This window comes from Salminus brasiliensis, chromosome 10 (assembly GCF_030463535.1).
Source record: "Salminus brasiliensis chromosome 10, fSalBra1.hap2, whole genome shotgun sequence".
In the NCBI taxonomy this organism is placed as follows: Eukaryota; Metazoa; Chordata; class Actinopteri; order Characiformes; family Bryconidae; genus Salminus; species Salminus brasiliensis.
Genome location: NC_132887.1, coordinates 33027083 through 33052636, shown reverse-complemented (window position 1 = coordinate 33052636; position 25554 = coordinate 33027083). Strand labels below are relative to the sequence as shown.

General features: G+C 37.9%; 1 protein-coding gene across 3 annotated transcripts; it reads left to right on the top strand.

Moving 5' to 3' along the window:
- The first annotated feature begins 1456 nt into the window (after positions 1–1456).
- On the top strand, positions 1457–22693 carry smyd2a (SET and MYND domain containing 2a). Of its 3 annotated transcripts, none has more exons than XM_072689882.1 (12): positions 1457–1796; positions 1953–2013; positions 3286–3396; positions 9394–9454; positions 10740–10864; positions 18801–18868; positions 18971–19073; positions 19435–19545; positions 19684–19807; positions 21266–21440; positions 21544–21652; positions 22297–22693. In XM_072689882.1, the coding sequence occupies exons 1-12, from the start codon at positions 1624–1626 to the stop codon at positions 22381–22383; spliced, it is 1308 nt and encodes a 435-aa protein (XP_072545983.1). In that variant the 5' UTR covers positions 1457–1623; the 3' UTR covers positions 22384–22693. The 3 variants fall into 3 exon arrangements, with proteins under 3 accessions (XP_072545983.1, XP_072545981.1, XP_072545984.1); XM_072689880.1 differs by having other exon boundaries at positions 1950–2013; XM_072689883.1 differs by lacking the exons at positions 9394–9454; positions 10740–10864 and having other exon boundaries at positions 1950–2013.
- Positions 22694–25554: the final 2861 nt, after the last annotated feature.

Below are 25554 nucleotides of genomic sequence, written 5' to 3'. Positions count from 1 at the left end.
CAAGCTAGTGGCTAGCAGCATTTTAATCTTTTACTTCGCTACATACATTTGCAAACTCTGAAAATATGCAGTTGAGATAACATAATGTGGACTTTTTTAAAACTATTACCATAAAATGCATTTAGCTAGCTAATTAGTTTACTGTAATTAACACGCCTGTCTGGCACACAAAGTCGTATAACACTTGTCGTATAACACTAGCTTTGGTTTCCAGTCACTTTTACATACTTCAGAACAATTTGAAGATGTATTATGTGCAGCAACAGCAAAGTATCCATTATTTAAACAATTTTATGTTTTAATGTTCAAATTCAAGTTGTATTTGATCAAGCTAGCTAGCTAGTTGTAATGGCCAGTCAGTTCATTCAACATGATAATAGTCATCTAACTAAAACACAAAATTACTTTAGTTGGATGCTGGAAGATATTTAAATTGAAATTCATACAATTAACGTGTCAGGTATGAATTTGTATTTTTTACATTTTTAAACCATTTCAATATAGTTTATTTATTATTTAAAGTAGATTGTAACTGTATCGTATATGTAGCTAACAATATTACAAACAACACAGTGAATGGAGTCCATTAATGGGCTTATTCTGATTGTTTTGGTTAGGTTCTGGCCTAGATATTTCACATCCGGCTAGCCAGAACTTGGCCAGGTGTGGTCCAGAGGTTTTGTGCTTCCTAACCGCTAATTACATTAACGGATAATAAAACTTACCTGTGGTACATGTGTAGTTAAAAGTATGAATTATGTTATACTCTATATCAGGAGCACGATCCAGTCTCAAAACGTTGTGCACCGTTTTGCTACGATTTCGGGGTTAAACTGAAATGTTGTGCAACGGGGGAACGTTTCTTTCATTGATAGGTGTGTCAGCAGGAAAGGCAGAGCACACAATAGATTAAAATTCTCTACAAATCAGCTTGGTGTACAAGCTGACCCTATTATACGATTTGTCGAGGCTGAATATAGCCCATCACTCATAGTATGCTTCTTAAAGAGACCTAATTAATTGGTTGGTGTGTTGTTTAATGTTAAATTGCGTACAGCGATTATGAGATTTTTTATGTTTTTAGTGTCCAGTTGGTATTGTAAAAGAATAACTACATTTAGAATAACTACAAGTCTTTTGATATTTAAAGACTTGTAGTTATTCTAAAGAACCACACGATGGCGATGGTTCAACAAGAAACAAAAGTAAGGCACCAACATTGGTAAATAATGAAATGTATAGGTGTTTGTTCAGCGTCCAGCTCATTTTCATTTGAATGTAACCTTTTAGTATGGCACTGTGATTCATTCAGATAAAATGCAGTCTATTTGCAGTCGTGGGCAAAGGTTCGGATGTGTACTATTAAATTGTACCATTATGCTTCGGGCTTTAGGACTGCGCAGAAGGCTGTAGTTGGCAAATGCCGTAAGCTGCCTGCTAGCCGCTTTTCTCTTTACCATGTGGCGTACCTTTTTGGCGTCATCAGACTCGCCGTAGTCACTGTCCTACATTTGAAAAGAATAGAAAGTATTTCTCTTTCGTTTGTAAACAGTGGTCTACGAATTCGTTTGCAAGTAACGTTAAGAAGAGTTCAAAGAAGAAACGGGGGCAACCGACCACAAAATGAAATCTGAGGGAATTGAAGGATGTGAACGATTTTTTAGTCCTGGCAAAGGCCGAGGAATCAGAGCAACGAAACATTTCAAAGTTGGTGATCTCATTTTCGCATGCCCAGCATACTCCTACGTTTTGACAGTAAATGAACGGGGTAGCCACTGCGAATTTTGCTTCACAAGGTACGTATCGGAATCGGCTTTAAAATTTTGTTGGTAGGCGAGGTGTAACTAACTGCACTGCTCTCTGCATTAGGGTTACAGTGGGTGTATACCAAGTGACCACATAACAAAACGTTGTTTTAAAACGTTTTTCTTTCATTTTCTTTTGACCAGAAGAGAAGCTTTGTCCAAGTGTGGAAAATGCAAACAAGCCTACTACTGCAATGTGGAGTGCCAGGTAATTTAAAAATTCCTCTTTTCATAAGCTAGCTAGCTAGCTAAGTACCCATTAAGCACATTTCCGTTTGAGCTCAAATTACGTTTCGGAAAAAATAGCATGCTGTCTTAATTGAATGAAGAACGAAGATTCAAATTCTGCTACAAATTTCCTGCGATTTTAACCCAATCAGATAACTATGTACTACGATGTGACTATCCGTGTATATCCATGTAACCTAGCTATAGCTATATGTTGGTGGCCATTTTAAAAGCTGTCTATAAACTTTGACCAAAAGAGGAGTCCTGCAAGCTGCCATGTTTAGACGTTTTAAGTTTAAATTTAGGAGTCACTTTTTTCAAACTAAAAATATTGTTCCGTTTAAAATGTGCATTGTACACCCTGAATCTTTGATGTGCTACACCAGTATATTGCATCACATGTATTACTGGCTTGTATTTTAAAATACACAATACTATACATTTTAAGTTTGTTAATGTTCAGAAGTTGTTGCTCTTTTTTCTTTCTTTTGTTTTAGACTTCGTTATTGTGTTCTATCAAATTTGCCCTTACCATTAAGAGTTTGTACATGCCTTGCAGTCCTAAAAAAAAACCCCAAAAAAACATTGATAGTCTTTCATCAATCTGTATGTCTAATCACATATTAACTGTACAAAATTGTGCTTGAAATAACATTTTCCTTAACTTCTAATAAAATAGCAAAAACTTGGTGTCATTAGAAGCATATGTATACTGCCATAAAAAGTTATAAAGTCCATGTTGTTTTGGGGCTAGCAGCATCAGTTGTTTACATATTCTTTTAAAGCCCTTCACCAAATACCTTTACATATTCTTTAGTTTCAAAATAAATAAATTTTAAGTTGAGCTTAAAGGGAACAGTACTCTAAAAACCAGAGCGCATCAGTGTGAATTGAAATTATGTAAGGTTTGATTGCCCATCACTCAATGAGTTTGCATTTATATACAGACAGTATGCCTTGAAATGACCATATTTACCATAATAGTGCACTCACTATGTTTTCTGAGCGATTGCGACTGTGATGATTTGGTAAGACTGCATATATCTTTATGCTTTGTTTGTATGTATGTTCAGTGCCTTAAAATGTTTAGGACAGACACATTTTCCTTGCTATGACCTTCTGCTTCACAGTTTAAAATTTAAAAGCAAAACAGTCATACAGGATTAGAGTAGTTGGATTAGTACAGATTAGATTAATACAGGATTAGTAAGCTGGTATAAACTTTTCTCCTTTTACTCTTCTCCTTTCCTAGAAAGGAGATTGGCCCATGCACAAGCTGGAGTGTTCTGCTATGTGTTCATATGGTGAGAACTGGTGCCCTTCAGAAACTGTGCGACTGGTTGCTAGAATCATTCTGAAACAGGTAAGGAGGATTTTTGAGTTTTGTGTATAGTCATTTGTTTTCATCTCATTGTAAGTAAATATTCTGTAACAAAATGGCCAACTGAATATGTTTTTTGCATAAGTATTGAGGAAACTGTAGAAGCGCTCATTTCTTCCCAGATGTCCCATTTGATCAGTCTGTCAATCTGAAGAAAAGCTGTGAAAATGAACATATAATCCTAAGAAAATCAGAGATAAACATGAAATAGGAAACAGTATCCAATAGCGATTAGGGTTGCAAAGGGGTGGAAGATTACTTTAGTTTGGGAAATATTCCAAAATGTAAACATTTAAGGCATTTAGCAGACGCTCTTATCCAGAGCGACTTACAAAAGTGCTTTGCTAATTACCCAAGAATAATCTCAGCTAGTTTGAATAGGCTAACAATTAAAAGATACCTCTAAGTTTAGACGTTACTAAACACAAGTCAATAAGGTGACCACTCTACTATTCGCCCAAGTATTCTCGTGAGAGGTGGGTCTTCAGTCTGCGTCAACAGCGAGTGACTCTGCCGTTCGGACACCCAGGGGAAGTTCGTTCCACCACTTTGGTGCCAGGACAGGAAAAAAGCCTGCACTCTTGTCTCCCGTGGATTTTGAGGGATGACGGGCCGAGCCATACTTGAAGCTCGAAGGGCTCTTGGTGCGAATCGGCTTTTGACCATTGCCATCAGGTACGGAGGTGCTGGTCCTTTCTTAGCTTTGTAGGCCAGCGTCAAGGTTGTGAATCCGATGCGGGCAGCTACGGGAAGCCAGTGAAGAAAATGCAGCAGTGGAGTGACATGGCTGAATTTAGAAACGTTTTAGATTTAGAAACCCATGCCGCTGCATTGCTGGGGTTAATTTTGAGATGGTAAAACCACCATCCTAGAAGAGACGTCAGCGAGATACGCTGAGATGCGGCTAGAAACCTGTGTATCAGATGGTGGGAAAGAAAGGATGAGTTGAGTGTCATCAGCATAACGGTGGTAAGAGAATCCATAAGAGGATATCACTTTACCAAGAGAAACTTTCCAGGGGAATGTATGGGAATATATTGGATTAAATAGGAAATATTGGATAATTAAAAGGAACGATATCATACACTATCACTAATGTATAGTTTTTATTGTAAGCAGCAGACATGAAGGCATAACAATACAAATAAATTTACCTTGGGAGTTAACGGGTAATTATGAGAATTAAAAGGGGGAAATGGGAATATTTTAAGCTAAAGGTGAGATACTGAAGCATAATCTTGGCTAAAATAATTTGATCTATCAAAACAGTTGAATAGCAAAGCTGCTTATCAGTTCCAGGCACATTACACAATTGAGACAACACCCCCTGCATGCACTGTTCATTCTTCCATCACATGTACAGCAAATGTCCAGATGATTTCTAAAAACCTTACGCTTACCACTGCTGAAAGCACACATTTGGACCAAAGGACTGTGTAAAGTCAGGTAAGTTTTGATGAGGTTCTTATTTGTATTGACTATAAAGCTTAATGAGCAGTTTCATTTCAGACTAGTTTATCAAGGCTAGCAAGAGCTTAGCTTAACAAGGTTAAAAGGCTAGCAAGAGGTTAGCTTACCAATGCTAGCATAGGCTAGCTACATATATTTTTTGCCTTAATGGGTTTCTTTAACCAAGAATTAATAAATATTTATTTATAATCATCAAATCAAATAAAGGTTTGGGTATTTTCCCACAAGGTTTCTAGAAATCATCCGGACCCATGCTTTACATGGGATGGAATGAATGAACAGTGAATGCAGGGGGTGTGGTCTTAATAGCCGCTTTGCTATTCAACTGTTTTGGTGTCATCAAATTATTTTAGCCAAGATTATGCTTGAGTATAATTTTTTTTGCCAACTATATGTAGGTTTCTCATCTTTATCTTTGAATATTCCCATTTTATTCCTGTTAATTGCCATAATTACCAGTTAATTCCTGTTAATTAATGGTAAATTAATTAATAAATGGTAAGTTTCCTGACTGCAATATTCGACTGACTACAATATTCGGTACAAGGTAAGTATTAAAGAAACTGGGGGGAAAAGTTTAGTGAAATAATAATAATTTAAAAAAAATTAAGGCTAGGCTGCTTCTTCTGCCTGTTCCACCTCTTTTTGAGCTCTCTACTTCCTGCCAGTCCTCACTTCAATTCCCGCCACAGCGATTTTGTTGTCAGTTGACTTCAGACTACTGAATGGGAGTTGCAGCTTGGTCTTCCTCCCGTACAAGGCAATGCTACTGAGGCTATGTGGCAGGCCCAGCCACTTCTGCAAGTGTTTGGTGACCTTCAAAGCCATCAACAGTAGTCACTGGCACATCGTAGACCAGCAGGGGCCAAAGCAGACGTGGTAGAATGCCATGCTGGTACATCCAGGGCTTGAACTTGCCTGGCAGCCCCTGCTGTTAGCCAGTATCTCTCTGCCAGTTGCTTGGAGTGCAGCAGTGTCCCTCAGGGTGCGGTTAAAAACTTTTTTGCTGGCCGAAGGTATCTGGACACCTCCAAGGGAGAAGCGAAAATGGTCAGTGACCTTCCCCCTCTTCAGTACCAGGGATCGAGACTTGGCCAGCTTTAAATCCAGACGTTCCAGGCCTTGAAGGATCCATCTGCAACCTGGTACTGATGTTGTGGTCACAGTCAGATTGTCCATATAAGCTCTGATGGGGGGCTGTTGCACACCTGACCTGGTGAGTGGACCTCTACACTCCACCTCCGCTGACTTCACCAGCATATAAATAGCTATCGCAAACGAAATCACTGAAATTGTACTTACAGTAATAATGCCCATTTCCAGCCGATGAACCGCAGATGTTGTTTCAGATGTGACTCTCAGACTGAAACAGTTGAAATAGTCCAGAATGAGGTCTCTGATCTTGTCTGGGACATGGTGCCGTTGTAATTATTGATTTTAATTTATAGGCAATATGTTTCCGACATCTGAAATATTGAATGTACCAAGAAAAGATGGTAAAAAGAAAATCTATAAATTAAAATCAATAATTTGCCAGTTGGAGACCATGAAAGGCATTTAGGCATCACCAACTGGACTTGGACATAACTGTAAAAGATTTAAAGATAAAGTTAGAAAGCTGTCACTGTTGGAGATGCCATTAAAAGACTTTGAACTAAATTGCTGTATCTTTAAAGATATAACATCATATTTATATAATAAACATGAGTGCACATGAGACCTTCTCAAATTAAACACTGTAACTGTACTGTACTGTAACCCAAAATATTTAATTGCAGTTTAAAGAAACTGAATATGGTTTTATTGACAGTAATCAAATCAGTAGTACAGGCGTGGATAATTGTTTGATTTCACTGGAGATTGTATTCATAAAGTGCCAGTAACACTAGTTTTAGTACATACACTAAATCCACTGATTTTGTGTATTCGCCTATGGTGCCAGTGGCTGAAAGCTGTATATTTTCCTTCATAATGCCACTTTTATTAAAGATATATGTGTCCTGATTAAGAATATGTTCATAAAGTCCCAGCGCAAAACTGTATTATCCAGCAACACTGGTTAAATACCTTCTTGACTGTGATTGTACTAAAATTAAATGCAGTTAAATACCACACAGCGCTTACAGAAATGCAGTCATGTTTTGTTTTGGCATGTTCACAGTGCCTCACTGTCTGTCTATATCTATATACCTCAATTCATTTCAGTTTAACTTTGTCATAATTGTAATACAGGCTTGTGCAGTACATCTCCAGTGCAGAATAGGTAGGACTTAACAAAGTATACAGTGCAGGAATAAGTAGCAGCTAGTGTTCAGATAGGGAGAGTACACATGATATATCCAGAGATAAGTAAAAGGGCAAAGTGCATACTGTCCCTAAACTAGTGGAGTTCAGTGCGGATATGTTAAGTAAACTGGAAAGATCAGTGTGTCTGTGTTTTCAGGTTGAGGTTGGTGTTGCTGGTGAGATCAGTTTAACAGCAAACGAGACGAAACTGTTCTTGAATCTGGTGGTTCTAGCTCTGATGTTCCTTTACCTCTATCCAGATTTCAGGGGTTGAAACAGGAAGTCGCTGGGGTGAGTGGGGTCAGAAGAGATGCTGATGGCTTTTCTCTGTAATCTCTTGTTGTAGAGATCCTGTATGGGTGGGAGGGCAGCTGCAGTGATGTACTTGTAAGTTTTACCACTGTCTGCAGGGACTTGTGTACAGCAGTAGTGGCACTACCGTACCATACTGTGATTCAGCTGGTCAGGATGCTCTTCACAGTGGACCTTGATGTTGCAGAGCGGCTGTTGTGGCAGGTTGACTCTTCTCTGCCATCAGGGGAAGTGTAGGCATTGCTTGGCCTTCCTAATGATGTAATGTGTTGAGTGACCAGGTCAGAAGTTGTTTTTAGTGCACCACTCTGCAATAAGCTTCACTTCCTCCCTGTATGGTCTCTCATCATTGTTAATGTTGCCGATTATAATTGTGTCATAAGCAAACTTGAAGCAGTGTTTTGCAAAGCAGTTGTGAGTGGTGGAGGTGTGGTCACCCATTCTAACATACTGTGGTCTGCCAATGAGGAAGTCCGTGATCCGGTTATTTTTGAGACCAGTCTGGATGGGATGTTTGTGTTGAAGGCAGAGCTGAAGTCAACAAATAGCATTGTCGTAGGTGTTTGTTCCCTCTAGGTGGTTGAGTGCAGTATGCATTGCCAGTAGGCAAACTGATGAGGGTCCAGGGTGCTAGGACAACTGCTTTTTATGGCAGCCAAGATCAGCCTTTCAAAACACTTAATCAGTGAGTGTGATAGGACTGCACAAACTGAGACTCAAGACAGTTCGCCAAACCTGGAACTTTTACAGAACCAGCACCATGCCTCTAGTCAGTAAGAGTGACCATATCTCTCTAATCAAGCACACATACCTGCAGCTGCTGAAACGCATAAAAGCAACAGTAAAGACTGCATGTGTGGCCTGAAAGGGCAGAGTGAGCATTACAAGACTGCTCCCAGTTACTCTTGTTAATGTAAAAGAATATGCTACATCTGTCACTGGGTTCACCAAGAAGTGTTTGGATGATGTGAATGAGAAAACGAATTCACAAATTTCCTAACTAAAAAACATGGATAAACAGTGAAGTCTGCTGTCTGCTGAAAACCTTGAAAGCCTTCATATCTGGCACAGTAAGTAATTCAACCTGAGGCTGGCATTAGAGCTGAAAAAAAGTATAGCACACAAATCACAGCCTTCTTCGATGCCACCTTAGACTCCCGACACATGTGGCAATGAGTCCAAGCAGTCACTGACTACAAGAGCAAAGTCCGCACGTTCCTGCCAACCTTAAAACCGCAACAATCATCCCAGTTCCAAAGAAACCCACCATCTCTTGCCTGAATGACTACAGATTGTTCTCCAGCAATCAGACATTTGCGAGCAGAAGGCAGGAGGTCCAGCGTTTACCTATGTCTAGTAGTGTTTCTCTGTTGTGGACAATGTTTTGCTTGCACAAATTGGACAGACCGGTTGTTGAACACCCAGAATACAAAAATAATAGCCAAAACTTCTCTACCTCAAAAGTGTTTCTATCTATCGACAACTATGTGTTTATCTATATACCACTTTCCATTTCTCAACACCTGTCTAGTTGTCTATTCTTAAATATCTTTCTAATTTTTGTAATTAAATTCTAATTCTAATTCTTTTTTGCTTTGCAAGCACTAGATATTGAACTAGAAATAAGTTTGTGTTGTAGAAATGGATATGGGAAAGTTATTTTTATTTGTGTTGCACACTATTAAGTTACTGTATCTGTAAGTAATTTGCTGTGTATATAGTCCAGTTACTCTACAGTAAAATGTTTGTAGGTTGACTGAAATCTCTCGACTGAAATTTTGGTAGTGCAAACTAGTACCTAGTTGCTAGTTTTACTTTGTTTGAGGACGGACAACCATAAGATGGAAAGAAAGAAGTTTTCTAAAATCAGAACTGCCGTTATTGCTGTTTTGTCTTAATTTTTTTCTTTAGAAGTTCCAGTCAGATTGCACTCAGTCAGAAAGGCTGTTGGCACTGGAAGAGTTTGAAGCACGTAAGTATGTTTATACCTGCAATATATCCTCAAATTAACTTTATTTATCTTTACAGAGACTCTGGAAATAAATGTAAAGTGGGAATTAAAGTAGTCAATGGAACACTACAATGGTGAAAACTACAATGGCAATGCAAATACATTACAGTATTATTAAATATCAATTATTAGATTTAAAAAATAGATATAAATCTTTTAATTATTAGCTTGAGGTTGTTTTATGCATTTGCTAACTTACCAATGAAGACAATAAGGATAAATATCCTTTTTAGAAATGGGCTGTTTTAACTTTCCTGCTATTACAGAAGGGAAATGAAACTCAAAACTTTTACATATCAACTAAGGATGAGCAAGGTTGCAGCAGTAAAATATAACAAAACTGAACCTTTCCTTTAATCAGCAAAAAAAACTGTAATTTCAGATTTCAGTCTGAAAGTATTTTGTGTTACTGCTGCAGTTGTATTGATTTAATTGGTTTAACACTTTAATTTTAACATGGCCTGACTGGAGCCTCCTCTGTTCATAGCGTAACCAGCAAGCTGATGAAGCTCTTTTTGATGAAGGGCAGGACTTTGTGTAAACAGACACCATGTTGAGCATTCTTATTTCAACCAGTGACCGGTCTTCTCATTTGTAACGTATCTGGGTTGACTTTTTCACTCAACCTGTGAGACCCCTCACACTAATAGAACTCTGCTCTCCACTCACCCACCAGGGTGATGTTGCTATAGATGTGACCAAGTTGCCTTATGGCTTATGGTTTTATCATGTTCAGGCTATTTTCATTACAGCTTTGCATTGGGATTGAGGGAATTATTATTGTAAAAAGTAACTTGAACAGTAAAACTGTGCATCTTGAAATGTGTGTGATGTCACCAAGTAATTGTCTATTGAATTCTGAATCGATCTGAATTGAATCGATTTTTGACCACTCTTGGCACTCTTCACTTTGCTGGTTTCTGGCACAGATCTTTTAAGCACAGTCTACAAATTTTAGATGGTTGAGGTCAGGATCAAACAAATCATGACCAGTAAATGGAAAATAAAAGACATTAGCACGACATTGTGGAACTTACAGCATCACTGAAGTAATCTATATTCGTTTGTGGCATTTAAAGTGATTTGTTTTCCAAAAGTTGAATAATTTTCATTATCTGTACAGTTGGATCAGGGGAAACAAATGAACTGAAACAAAGTGTTACATTATAATAATTTTATTGAAGCAAACAAATTTTCTAAATCATAATGAGAAGTTCTAACTATTGTCAACCTTACTGCATGTCAGATCTGGACAAGGTAGACAATGAGAAAAATGAGATGAACCAAACGGATATTGCTGCACTCCATCATTTTTACTCTCGACATCTGGATTTCCCGAATAACGCTGCACTTACAGAACTCTTTGCCCAGGTAGGTGTGTATAAGTGTTCAGTTGAATTGGTGACTATGCTTATATTTGTGTAAAAATAGTTTATAAACTGTGTACATTTAAAGTACACAGTTAAATAAATTGTCATTTACCTGAGAAGTGCATCAAGAAGTTTTGCGAGTGTCAAAAGTAAAGCATGCCTTGTGTGAAATTCTATTGCTGCATGCTGCCAGTACCTGCTGTTAGACACTGTTTGCAGTGACTGGTTATCACTCAGTAACAGTAATTGTGTGAAACTGGCATTGATCTGGTGTTCTGACCAGATCAGTTTCTCTACATTCAGAGTATTCAGAGTAGGGCCCTGGAGGCCTGTAAATATTAATTAGTGTGAATGCATTCTTATTTGTGCCCAGATTGGATATGTTGATGTAGAGAACATCAAAAGATGTCTAGTGTATTCTGGTAAATTATCCTTACTCCACCTCCACTGGCTGATAATCTAGAGCTATGTACGTAATTCTAACCTGTGGGGGTGGCTTCATTTGGTGCTAAATATTGACTGGGTCTAATCCAGGTTTCATTGAGACAAAAAACATCTAATTTCTGATCACTTATTTAATTTATAATGACTGCTTTCAAGTTTAGAGATCTAATAGTAAGTCCACCAAGTCTGAGATGGTGCTGTTACCGTTTGAGTGTAACAATTTAACACTAATTAAATTATTAAAACAAGCTGATTTAGTTGATATCTCCAAAGGTTAAAGATGAAACATTAAAAAATGTAAACATTGCAAAATTAAATTATTGAGTAAACAAAAGCAGCACAATGTAGAAGTTTCTATTGTTAGGCATATGACTTATTCACAATCTTATGTCACAATATGTCCTAACAATTAGCAGCTCCTCTAAGCTCTTCTCATGGGCTCCTTTAGATAGCTGCCTATTTTTTGGCAACGTTTTTGATGGTAAAGGAAGCCGTGGATTACCAGCAGTAGTACATAACAGCAAATTGTGACCACAAACCTCACACCCTCTGCAAAAAAAAATGCCAAAGATAATACTTTAAATGTACTACCTAATAAGGATATCGGAATTACCCTCACAGCCCTGTGAGGAAAAGACTATGAAGAAAGACTTCCAAAGGTTCTGGACAGGTTGGAGGAGTATGGCCCAGTTGTCCCTGGACAACTGTTGGTTTTGTCAACCGCAGGTCAAATATGTAGGCCATATTGTGTCATCTGCTGGGGTTGCCACAGATCTAGAAAAGGTAGGCGCAGTCAGTTGCTGGAGGATGCCAACCAACCTAAAGTCATTAAGGTCTTTTTTTGGGGGGGTTCTGTGGCTTTTATTGCTGTTTCATAGAGAATATTTCATTGAAAGTCGGACCTTACCAAGCCACCTGCCAATGGGAGTAACAAGAATATGCAAGGCAATGATAAGTCTGATCTCCTTAATAACTTAAGGAGTCAGACTCTTTTGGGGAGTGCTGGGTCCAAGCATTTCACAAGATAATTTATTGCCTTACGCATTTTCCAATTTGCTATGTTTGTTAGCGTTTGCTGACCCAGGAAAACCTTATATACTTCATGTCGATGTAAGCCTAAACCCCTAGATGCTGTACTCTATCAGGTGCATCCTGAGGGATTGAGGCCCATGGCCTTTGCAAGCTGTAAACTAAATGGAGCTGACCAACGTTACCCCATTCACCAACTGTAGTTTCTTGCACTTAAATGGGAAGTTGTGGATAAATTCCATGACAGTTTATACAGGCCTAAGTTTGCAGTGAGAACTGGGCAACAATCCACTCACTTATGTACTGACCAGTGCTAAGCTGAACGTGTCAGGTTATTGATGGCTTTCTGTATTATCCACCTACGATTTCACTCTTCTATACCGACCTGGACGACATAATATTGATGCTGACTTGTCTCATAGTCCTTTGACGGAATGGAAAGAGATTCCACCTGCAGGTGTAAAATCTGTCTCCCAACTAACTGTGACCAGTGATGTTTTAGAAAACCCAGTCAGACTGATGAACCAATTAGGAGCTCCTCCTTAAATTGTAATTGAGGTGTATTGCTGTCCCATACAGATGGGATTGGCCATTTAGAGCAAATAAGTAGCGCTGGCCTGCGGAAAGCTCAGTAGTTGAATGCGGTTATTGGCCCAGTAGAGCACATGGTGGAAACAGGCCAAGTTTGCAAGAATGAAGTTCTGACGCTACTGTCACATTGCTACAGCGATTAAGTGCCGAAATCTATCATGAATAAGCTTTTCAGAGTCACCAAAACCCACTCTGGAGAAGAGCTATAACATTTGGTCTTAACTAAGGTGTACCAACAGGCAGTCATGAAGACCCTACGCAATGAATCGGGTCATCTTTGAGTGAAACAGACCACAAAACTTATCAGGGCAGGTTCTACTGGCCTAGGATGATGAGGGATATTGGCGATTATATTAACACTTGCGATAGATCATGAGGAAAACCCTTCCCTAAAGGTTAACACCCAGATTGAAACAAGCAGCGGTCTATTGGATAAATAAATCAAAAAATAAATGAAAATCAAAATGAATTGTATAGCGCTTTTTACAACTGGTGTTGTCATAAGGCAGCTTTACAGAATTAGTAATCAGTAAAAATGCAATGAATCGACAACGTAAGAAGACATGAAAACCTCAGACCGCAGTGAGCAAGCCAAAGGCAACAGTTTGAATGACTTCCTGTTATTGGAGCCAGACTCTAAGGGAACTGTTAATGTTTTATGACCATTTCACCCGCTATGCCTTAGTCTTTCCTAGCCGAGACCATACAGCCACAACCGTGGCCAATATTCTTTAAGACATTTTACGTACATTATGGCTTGCCAGCTACAATACACTCAGACCAGGGATGAGAATATGAAAGCGTCTCCTTAGGGAACTTCTAGGGTGTTGGGATCCCACAGGAGCATAACAACACCCTATCATTCGCAAAGGTATCTGCAACCAGAATGGTTCAGTCATATCCTTTTGTCAGTGTTGGAGACCCTGTATCTGTCAAAAAAGCAGTGACAGAGTCAACATATAAGTCAGTTGGTCCATGCATATAATTGTACAAGGAACAAAGCCACTCTTCTTATAAGCTCTTCTTATTTTCTAATGTTTGGGAGAGAAGCTCGACTTGCAGTGAATACCCCACCCAATGGCGAAGAGCCGGGTAAACATTTCCAGTATGTGGAGAGAATGAAAGACGGCCTCCACAAGACCTACAGACTTGCATCAGAGGCTGCCTGCAAAAACATCTGAGAAATAAGACATTATCATGAGCTCTGAAAGAAGGATATTGGGTATTTTGACAGGTAGAAGACAGGTAGAATTCTTTGATTTAATTCGTAGTAAAAAAAAAAAATGCCTGGCATACCGGTTTATCAGGCGAGTCCTGAAAGCGGGATGGGGAAGTACAAGGACCTCCCATCACACAGAGATCACCTCTTACCTATAGGAGAGTCCGTGAGGTTGCTTGCAACACAGTCACCCTGCAGACCAGTGACCAGAACGTATAAACTAGACAGAAAAAACAAGGACAAAGCTAAACAATAAAATGTCGACTAAACAGTCAGAAGGGAATGAGGCAGATGAATCTTCTCAGTATGAAGAGCATAAACCATATATTGCTTATCATAATGTTATTGTAGAGCTGCCTCAGCTTCAGTCACTTGAGAGTGAACTATTGGAGAAAATGGTCCCAAACAATAATGGGGAGAGGCCAGTGGTTGCTGAAATACTACAGATGAGGAACCTGGAGTAATTCTTCCACTGGAAGAATGTGACTCAGAACTAGAAGGGAGAGACTGCTCAGAACCTTCTGGCATTGAGAATGAGGAGAATGACAGACCTAGAGGAGCAGGAAGATTTGACTATACTAAAAGGAACGCTCCAGCTTGGACTTGTAACTCTTCCTATTACATATATACCCAGGGGGAGGTATTAGAGGAGAGGTGTTACATACATTTAACTTTATTTATATTCTCTGATGTGCAGTTTTGTTTATTTAGCATTGATGACTTCTGCAGAAATTCGGTTCCATCTTTGGTTCCATACTGTGCATGAGGTTGGGGCTCCAACCAGATGTAGGACAAGAATGCATGGAGATGTGAGTGCAGAAAAGCTCTGGTTTCTTGCCCTTTAGGATCCACAGAAATAACTTGGGGGAACTATAGGGAAAACATCCCCACCGCTGTATTTAACTTGGCAAGCGGGATCAGGTAGGTGGCAAGTGTAAAAGAGGTTCAGTGCAGTTCATCACAATAAATGGTTATAGGTAAATTATTTTTTCAAAAAGATCATTTTGGAAATGATTTACATTGGATTACAGAACTGAAGCTAACAGCAGCACGTGATTAGCTTCCTGATTAACAATTGTGTCAAAAAAACATTGAAGTAACAAGCCTTTTTGTAAAATGTACAGATTTTCTTGTGAAATGTAGGGAGTATAAGTAAAACCATCCACTTATACTTGGTACTTCCCACCTCTGCTGAAGTAAAGGCTCCCAGAATTTTGGAACAGTTTAATGCTGTCTTAAGAGATGCAAGCCATTTCCATCTTATGTCCTTTTTTTTAAAGCAGGTTTGTGGCATTGATTGCTGAAGACAATGACAAAAGGCCATCAGCGACATATATGAAGGGCTTAGTATCCTCTGCGTCAATGTTCTTGCTGGAGTCATTTCTGTCAAACCACAAGAACCTTCTGTTCTGGTGGTCTTCTTTGATAAAGAAACAATTACTTAATGTCTATAATAAAGTTGTCAGTTTCTCGGCAGAAGCATAGCAAGACTCAGAGCAGGCTGTTGTATACTTTCGGACTAGTAAGTACCCTGGTGTCTTCTTTGGCTGCACAGACATGAAAGGACCTGTAGGCATCACTTGTAGGGTAATTTCGTCCGTGTGCTTTATTAAAGACAAAGTCTGTGAAGAAAGCAGGAAGAGAAAAAGACGTGTGCTGCTCCTTGTACAGCTAGATTTGAGCTAACCACCTTCGATGCAGTGCAAATGGCAACTTCTCGACAATCTGGCAGTGTCCAGATAGGAGATCTTAGGAAGGTAATCATATGCTTTGGCAGCATCTATTAGCTCTCCCAGCAGATCTCCCAGTTCTTGGTTTCTGCCATCCCTTGTGGGTTGTTGAGTACCAGCATTAACCGTTCAGGTTGCTACTCTGCATGAACATAATTCTTCCCAACATAAGAGGCACTATAGTCTGTGATGCCCCACTATACTGAAATGGTAAAAGGTGTGCTTTTTAGTCTGACTGTGCATTGGGGTTGAAGAGGGGCAATAAAGAAGGTGTTTAAGGTTCAAGGACCGGTGGATTCTCATCAGTTCGCTCGGTCATGAGTTCGCTGAGTGGCAACTTTCACCACCATTGTCAGAAGCTGTAGATTTTTCCCTTTCAGGTTCACTGTTAAGTGACATTATGTGGAAATAGCCAGTTGGCCTAGGGGCCAAAGTAAGAGAAGCTGCGGAGTCTGCAGAGCCTTGACAAGTACCTTGTCTTTTGTATAGCTCTAATACCTGCCGTAATTTGCTTATTTACTACCTTGCCCTCAGTGTGTCTGTACACAAATCAACAATTGAGAGACTTGCAGAAGTTGTAGTGTGGAGTAAAGTTGATCATCTTTATTGTTGTCTCTCTAAGTGACAATTTATAAAACTGAAATACACAAAGTGCTTATCACACTACTGTAATGGCATATGAAAACATGCACAGCCTTGGTTTGACTCATTAACATCACAGGAAAGCTAACCAGAAGCACCTAAGCTAAAAATTCCCACCTAGAGAACTCATAAATCTGTGAACAAAACACACTGCCTATACTGTACTAGGGTTGCAAATGTATGACAGGATTTTCATGGTATCACAACAATCTCAGAAAAATCATGGTTTTCACATTGGTAAAATTGTGGTATCAGTATATTTTTTTCTTATTAATTGTTCCTCTTTTTCTTCTTGTAAATAGATGGCACCAGGAGCCAATATGAAAGTGATTTTTTTGGTGCACAACTGTGTTGTCACTCTTTTAAAATCTGTGAAATAACAGTATTTCTCTGCAGACAATTTTCCACTACATTTCAATTAGAATATTTGAACTAAATTTAAAGATTTTTGTTTGGAAGCAGTTGTTGCCAGTCATTTGGCCATTTTGGTACACAAATGTAAGACTCTGAAATTTACCCTAAAGTTACAAAAAACTTTAAATTTTTAAAATCTGCATGATTTTATTTGCATTTTTATAATAAATGAATAACTGTACTAATGTATATTTATTGGCATAATACTTAAAATAACATGTGGGTTGTTAATTTATTTAAGTTTTGTATAAATAAAGAAAACTACCTTGTAAATGTAGCATTTGTTTTTAAGTACTTTCACTATCCTAATTTTATATAAATAACTACTTAATGCTCCCAACTTTGCAGGAATAGTTTGGGGATGGCCTGTTCCTGTTCCAACGTGACTGTGTACAAGTGCACAAAGGTCCATAAGGACATGAAAGAACTTGACTGGCTGCAGTCCTGACCATAAGCCAAGAGAACACCTTTAGGACGAATTAGAGCGGAGACTGTGAGCTAGGCCTTCTCGTCCAACATCAGTGTCTGACCTCACAAATGTGCGTCTTGAAGAATGATCAGAAATTCCCCAAAACACAACTAAACCTTGTGGAAATCCTTCCCAAAAGAGTCAAAGCTGTTCTAGATGCAAAGGGTGGCCCAACATATTAAACCCTATGATCTAAGAATGGGATGTCGCTCTAGTTCGTATTTATTATAATTGTAATTGATTTACTTTTTTAAAACTTTTCTTTTTAAAGGGTTTTCAGTTCTTTTTCCCTTATATGGTATGTTCTCCTTTTAACCTTGATCAGATAAATTTATTAACATTTATATACAATATGGCAATCGCTTGTTAAGAGTGAACAAAAAAACAGGTGGCTTTGATCCACTGATTTTTCTTCCCATGCCTCTCAATTTTTAAGTAGAAGGCCAGTTAGATAACATTTAGAAGATGGGGAACCCTTCTTTGGTTGTTTTTGGCTGATTGTCTGCAGATTATGGAAGATCATACAATCATTCTTGAAAAACACTGAGCCTCTCAGTATGACCTATTCTACAGTAATGACTTCCATTGTTCCCGCTTGGAGCTTGTGTTTAGCCTTTAGTGCTGCTGTTGCCAAGTGGAATTGTCTTGGAGCGAAGTCACAGCTTTGAAATGATACACCCTGCTGCTAGTTTAAAGATGCGTTTTAGCAACTCACTGACTTTAAGCACCACGTTATACAAATTATTAAATTGAATAATTAAAATTATTAGATTTTTAAAGAAAAAATCAGGTTCCAGTTTCATTTAAGTGGAGGTTTAATTTCTTATGAGCATGCATTATGTTTAAATGAATTTTGCATGTTTTTAATTGTATGCTTTTTGCTGTTTATGTATAAAAGGTGCTATACAAACACATTTACAATTTTAATTGTTTCATAGTTTTTTCCAGAATCAAAGGTTTATCCTGCTTTTGTTGGATTTACTGTCTAGGGAAGCATTAGTGAGGTCAAAATGTTGGATGATCACATTGATTGAATGATTGATGGTGCATCATCATTCCAGAGAATACAAGTTACTGTCCCACCTCATCCCAACTCCCCAGCTCATCCCAAAAGTATTAGATGAGATCAATCATTCCAGATGACACAGTTCCACTGCTCCACAGCTCAATGCAGGGGGGATTTAATACTTCTCTAGCCCACACCTAGCAGTAAGGTCCATCAGGGACTAGCATGCTCTACATTTGCGTGTACATTTGCAGTGAATTCAATGTAGTAGATGAATGCATTCATTAGAAAGGTTCTCCACAAACATTTGGACATTTTCATTGTAAACAATGCAAACATTGCATGTTTATGCTAGTAGACCTCATTTACAAAGTCACTTATACTCTTTCTCAGGTGAACTGCAATGGTTTTACTATTGAAGATGAAGAGTTGTCTCATTTGGGCTCTGCAGTCTTTCCCGAGTAAATATGACCTAATGCTCTCCCTCAAAATATTTTAGAGGTTTTTAAATTAGTATTGGTATTTGAATGTTTGTGTTGACTTGATGTCTCTCTCTGTTGCAGTGTTGCTTTGATGAACCACAGCTGTAGCCCAAATGTGATTGTGACTTATAAGGGCACAGTAGCTGAGGTTCGAGCTGTTCAAGAAATCAACCCTGGAGAGGAGGTGGGTTAGGGGGTTGGTTGTCTAAAATGTCTGTAAAAGCTATAAGGAAAAAAAATTAGGAATTCCACAATTTTCCAGAACTTCTTACTTATCATTGCCTACCTAAAACACATTCAACTCTATCATAAAAATAAAGTATAGCAATTGTCATCTGCTCAATCTTAGCACATTAACCCCTTAAAAATGATATGGACCACCGGTGGGCAAAAAGTGTTCTTACCAGTTTGTACAGAAGTTTCTGTAGTGACTGAATTTGCCTTAGTGTGTAATAAGCCTTTCTGTATTTAAGGAGTTAAGACTGTAAAAGTATTACAGTAATAATTGACTGTCAATAATTATGGCCATACCTTTTGTTTATTAGATTTTCAACAGTTACATCGATCTCCTGTATCCAACGGAGGACAGAAATGAGAGGCTGCAAGATTCTTACTTTTTTACCTGTGATTGCAAAGAGTGCACCACTGAATCTAAGGTGGTTTGGCCTTTTTTTTTTTTTTTTTACTAGAATTGTCTTGTCTCAAGTTTTTGGCAGAAATGTTTGTCCAGAAATCTAATGTTGTGGTCCTCGTAATCAACACTTTTCTTGTGAAACTGACCTGTGGGTTTACAGGACAAAGCCAAAATGGAGATTCGCCGAAAGCTAAGTACACCACCAGAGCCTGAGGAAATTCAAGAAATGGTGAGATATGCCAAGAATGTCATAGAGGAGTTCAGAAGAGCTAAACACTACAAGAATATCCTTTTCACCCTTTTACTTTTTAGAAGTATGCATGTGTGAGTTTGTGTGCATGCTTCTGTTTCTTTACAGCTGGTTACTTAGAATATAATATAATATTTAATTACAAAATGCTCCCAGTTTAAGATTGATAGAAATGTTACAAAAACGTAATGCTGATAATTACTAAGTTTGAACTTCTGTATGTCTAGTTTGTGAAATGTCCATATGTCCAGTACTTTTAAAATGAGAGTGGATGAATCTTAAGTTTTATATCTTATTAAAATTAATCTTAAGTTTTCAGTCACTAGAGTAGTCTGGGTGGAGTATTTAGAGAGAGAACTTTTTATGTTATTTTTAGTTTTCTTATTTTGTTTTAATTTACAATGCAGAATAATGAAAATAAATTGCCATGTGAAATTGTATTGTGTTTTTGAGCATATTGTTTTGTTTATAATTAAGTAATGTGAAAGTGTAGAGAGCAATTGTAATGATTCATCCAGGGGGATTCTGGTCTTCTGGTAAATCCTTTACCTTGGATTGATTACCTTGATTGACATTTCTCATACATGTGGATTATTACCCAGGTATGAGCAGAGATGTTGGGCCACAGCTTTTTCAGAGATCTTACATATACATGTTTTTTTTCAGAGCTTTGGGTACATGCCCTAAACTAAGGAACTATATGTACTATAGGTTTTATATAGATTTTTGAATTAGTATTTAGTATTACTATTGTAATTTTTTAGTATTGCTAAAAAATGTTTTTAGTATTACTATTGTTTTATTTAGTATTTATAACTGGTAGTAAGACTTTTAGCAGTTCTTAGGAAATTGAGTCAAGTGTACAGGTTTTTTCAATTTGCAGAGGAGACTTCTAATTCTGGCTGTGGAAGTGGGTGGACTTTAAACTTTTTGCTCTAATGGTTTGCTCTAAATCAGCTACACCAGGTGACAAACATGTTAGATGTAATACGAAGTGTTGAGTTTTGGATTTGTTGTCTATTTTTATTATTTAAAAAGTCCATAAAAATATTACTGGTTAAAGTAACTGGAATCTAAGGTTTGGTATCTGCCTGACTTAAGTTTAAAAATTACTAAATTCAGCAGTGGTGGCTTCATTTAGTGCTAGAATTAGTGAATTCAATCAATCAAGCCCTTTAAAATTCCTCAAAGATAAATCTGGACCAGACTTCTTGGTGCTTTTGTACACAAAAAAGAACCTTAGCAAAAATGCCATCTGTGGGTGACTATTTCTTACCATACCTTTCTGCTGCGAGAACTAGCATTTTATTATGAACTGACAAGCTGATGTGGTATTGTAAGGGGAGTGCTTTGAAGTTATTAAAGCACTAATGTAGGGGCGCTCATTTACCAGCATTTAACAAGCGGCTTCTGCACTTGCTTGACAGGATTTTTAGGATGGCTTTAAATCATATCCTGAAATATAATGCATTGGTCCTTGACTAAAGAGTACCTCCCAGTGAACTGCTGGAGATATGTGAGTTAAGTATGGAGAAGATGGGCTCCATCTTTGAGGACACCAACGTGTACATGCTGCACATGATGTATCAGGCTATGGGTGTTTGTCTCTATATGCAAGATTGGGATGGAGCTATGAAGTATGGCGAGAAAATTGTGTCACCCTATAGGTATGATTATTTGTGTCAGTATTGTAATGAGTATGGAAATGCATTGTAATAATGCAGAAAAATGTTATGAGACTGCATTTTCTTTTCTTTTTTTTTTGGACAGTGTACATTACCCTCCCTATTCTCTCAATGTGGCTTCTATGTACCTGAAACTTGGAAGACTTTACTTAGGCCTTGGGAAGAAAACTGAAGGAGTTAAAGCTTTGAACAAGGTATTGCGTTTTAAGGATACCCTTTTATATTTGCAACTGAAAAATATAAAACATAAGGAGTCCTATACATAATAGGACTCCCTTCTAGAGATACATGTTCCTGTAGAGTTCAGTTAAACCTAGTACACCTCACTCTACATTTAATTTAACATGTTGAAGATGTAGTGAGAGTGGTATGTTGGGTTTGGAAATAAACTGCATAGGATGGTAAGTCTCTGGAAGGGTTGGTGACCTTTGCTTTTACTGCAAGTTAACCAAAGGTTAACAGCGAAAAGTCCAAAACCTAGAGAATGAAGTCTATGGATGGAACATGGATGATACTGATAGTCTGTTAGACAATATGCTAACAAATTTAAACAAGCAAACCAAGTTTTGCTGTGCTGATGTATGAAAACGTTTTTGTAGTCCATGTAAGCAGGAAGCTGAGCAATGGTAATTGTATTGTATTGTACGCTTATTGTATGTCACAAGCATTCCTAGAATTGGTAAGATTGGTGCAAATTACCTATACATCTTGCATTATGAAATCAGTTATCATTGTCCATTCATATTTTCTGTGGAAATTAAACTGTGATTTCGGTTTTATAACTCCTGTAAGAGTAAATCACTAAAGACAACTTATATAGAAATCAATTTCATTGCAGGCTCTGTCTATCATGGATGTGGTGTTTGGTAAAGACCACCATTACATTGCTGAGATTAAAAAGGAGATGGATGAACATGAAACATGAAAAGGACAAGAAAGAAGATAACCACTGTAACGGCAACAATGTTGCATGGTATAATGACTCTGCTTGGATACAAAGTGATGTCATTGTTTCTTTCAAAGATATTTAGATATTTTAATTTACAAGTGATTTACTGGAGTCTTTGATCCTTTGGTGCTTTTATTTTTGTCTTCACTTTGGATAATGATTTATGTAAGCAAGGGCTAATATATAAAAAACATGTTTTACAAATTATCAATATTTTTGTTTGTTTGTTTGCTTTTCATTGTAGTGACCACCCAATGCAAAAATAAAATGATCTATACTGTTCAAACTAGCTTTATTGCAGTAATTTGTGTGTAATATGCTTTTGCATCACTCAGTCTTCACATTTTTGTGTGGTGTTCCACATTTGCATGTTTGTGAGTTTGAGCAAGAAAACCACTACTGAACACCAGCTGTCCAGGATTGGAAATAGTGACCCTATGTCTGTGATACAGGACACACAGCATTGCTCACAGCACTATACAAAAAAAAACAATTATATAGACTTTGTAAATTTCCACTGATTTCTAGAAATGAACAGAGCATTCAAAGATTTCTATGGTATTCTTTTACTTTTTAAATGGAAAGGAGGAGGCACACTCCAGACTGATTTAAGGTTACCTGCAATTTACATTAACAACATGCTGCTTAATGCTTAAGGCTTATCATGGCAGATTACACTGTGTGCAGAATTATTAGGCAAATGAGTATTTTGATCACATCATCCTTTTTATACATGTTGTCCTACTCCAAGCTCTATAGACTTGAAAGCCAACTACCAATCAAGTAAATCAGGTGATTTGCATCTCTGTAATGAGAAGGGGTGTGGTTTAATGACATCAACACCCTATATAAGGTGTGCTTAATTATTAGGCAACTTCCTTTGGCAAAATGGGTCAAAAGAGAGATTTGACGGACTCTGAAAAGTCAAAAATTGTGAGATGTCTTGCAGAGGGATGCAGCAGTCTTGAAATTGCCAAACTTTTGAAGTGTGATCACCGAACAATCAAGCGTTTCATGGCAAATGGCCAACAGGGTCCCAAGAAACGTGTTGGAAAAAAAAAGGCAAAATAACTGCCTATGAATTGAGGAAAATCAAGCATGAAGCTGCCAAGATGCCATTTGCCACCAGTTTTGCCATATTTCAGAGCTGCAACTTTACTGGAGTATCACAAAGCACAAGGTGTGCGATACTCAGGGACATGGCCAAGGTAAGGAAGGCTGAAAAATGACCACCTTTGAACAAGAAACATAAGATAAAACGTCAAGACTGGGCCAAGAAATATCTTAAGACTGATTTTTCTAAGGTTTTATGGACTGATGAAATGCGAGTGACTCTTGATGGGCCAGATGGATGGGCCAGAGGCTGGATCAGTAAAGGGCAGAGACCTCCACTCAGACGCCAGCAAGGTGGGGTACTGGTATGGGCTGGTATCATCAAAGATGAACTTGTGGGACCTTTTCGGGTTGAAGATGGAGTGAAGCTCAATTCCCAGACCTACTTCCAGTTTCTGGAAGACACCTTCTTCAAGCAGTGGTACAGAAAGAAGTCGGTATTGTTCAAGAAAAACATGATTGCTCCACAGCGTGGCTGGCCAGTAAGGGTCTAAAAGAAGAAAAAATGATGACGTGGCCCCCTTGTTCACCTGATCTAAACCTCGTAGAGAACCTGTGGTCCCTTATAAAATGTGAGATCTACAGGGAGGGAAAACAGTACACCTCTCTGAACAGTGTCTGGGAGGCTGTGGTGTCTGCTGCATGCAATGTTGATCGCAAACAGATCAAGCAACTGACAGAATCTATGGATGGAAGGCTTTTGAGTGTCATCGTAAAGAAAGGTGGCTATATTGGTCACTGATTTGTTTTTGTTTTTGAATGTCAGAAATGTTTAAGTTTTGTGTTATATTGGTTTACCTGGTGAAAATAAACAAGTGAGATGGGTATATATTTGTTTTTTATTAAGTTGCCTAATAATTCTGCACAGTAATCGTTACCTGCACAAACAGATATCCTCGTAAGATAGCCAAATCAAAAAAAAAAAAACACTCCAACTTCAAAAATTATTAAGTTTTGATATTTATCTTTTGTCTTTTGGGTTAATTGAGAACATAGTTGTTCAATAATGAAAAGAATCCTCTCAAATACAACTTGCCTAATTCTGCACACACTGTAGTTTGATTAAAAATTTTAAACTGTGAAGCAATTGTGAAGTCCTATTGGTCCTATGTATTGACACGTTGCATTAATTACTACGAAGTTTCAGTGGAATACATAAAATAATGGTATTGGGTCAAAGTATTTTTTAAGTTTTAAGACTAAGAAAGATTAAAGATTGCTCACTTTAAGACTACTCCAACTCTCTTTGAGCCTAGTCCTCAAAAGTAAATTAGCTCACCACCAAAATGGTAATACCTGAGCTGAGCATACCATCTCAGTTTTTACTACACTGTGCTTGCTAGCTAGCTACATGCATTGTCAAGGAGAGATGGCCAAGAAACATGTTGATCAGGCAAGGGAAGAACTGAGAGGAGCTAAAAGGATATTGTCCTTTTCTGCTCAATAGGTTGGTAACAATGACTTATTTTTGCTGTTTAAAAAATAGGTCAGTATTGTTTTGAATGTTTGTGATAGATTCTCACAACTGGTTTGCTTAGCAGCAGCAAATTTGAGCGACAGTTGGCTAATGCTAACCTGGCTAAAGCTAGTTACTTGCCATGACTGCTCTCTAACATAAATGTTATGGTATTTGATCATAATACACATTTGCAAAGGGTTTTATGGACACAAAGATCTAAAGATGTTATTTTAACATTTAACAAGGCAATAATAAATTACCTTAATATTACCTTAAGGCTTAATAAATACATCTAAAGATTAAAACATACAAATAGATTCAAATGCAGCGGTTAAACAATATTTGCACAAATAGATATTGAAGTTGGCCAAGCTTTTTAGCATCCTAATTGCAATTAAAATATCTACTATGTTGCTACTATGTATTAATAGATTTGTTTGTGTAGTTACCTATGTCTCATGTTAGTATAGCCATGCAAAGCTTCTCAGAGAAGTTCCACAAGAATGAAAATTCTGGTCAAGAGGATACTCCACGGAGCATTGAAAACGTTCTAAACATTTCAACTTTTGCTGCAA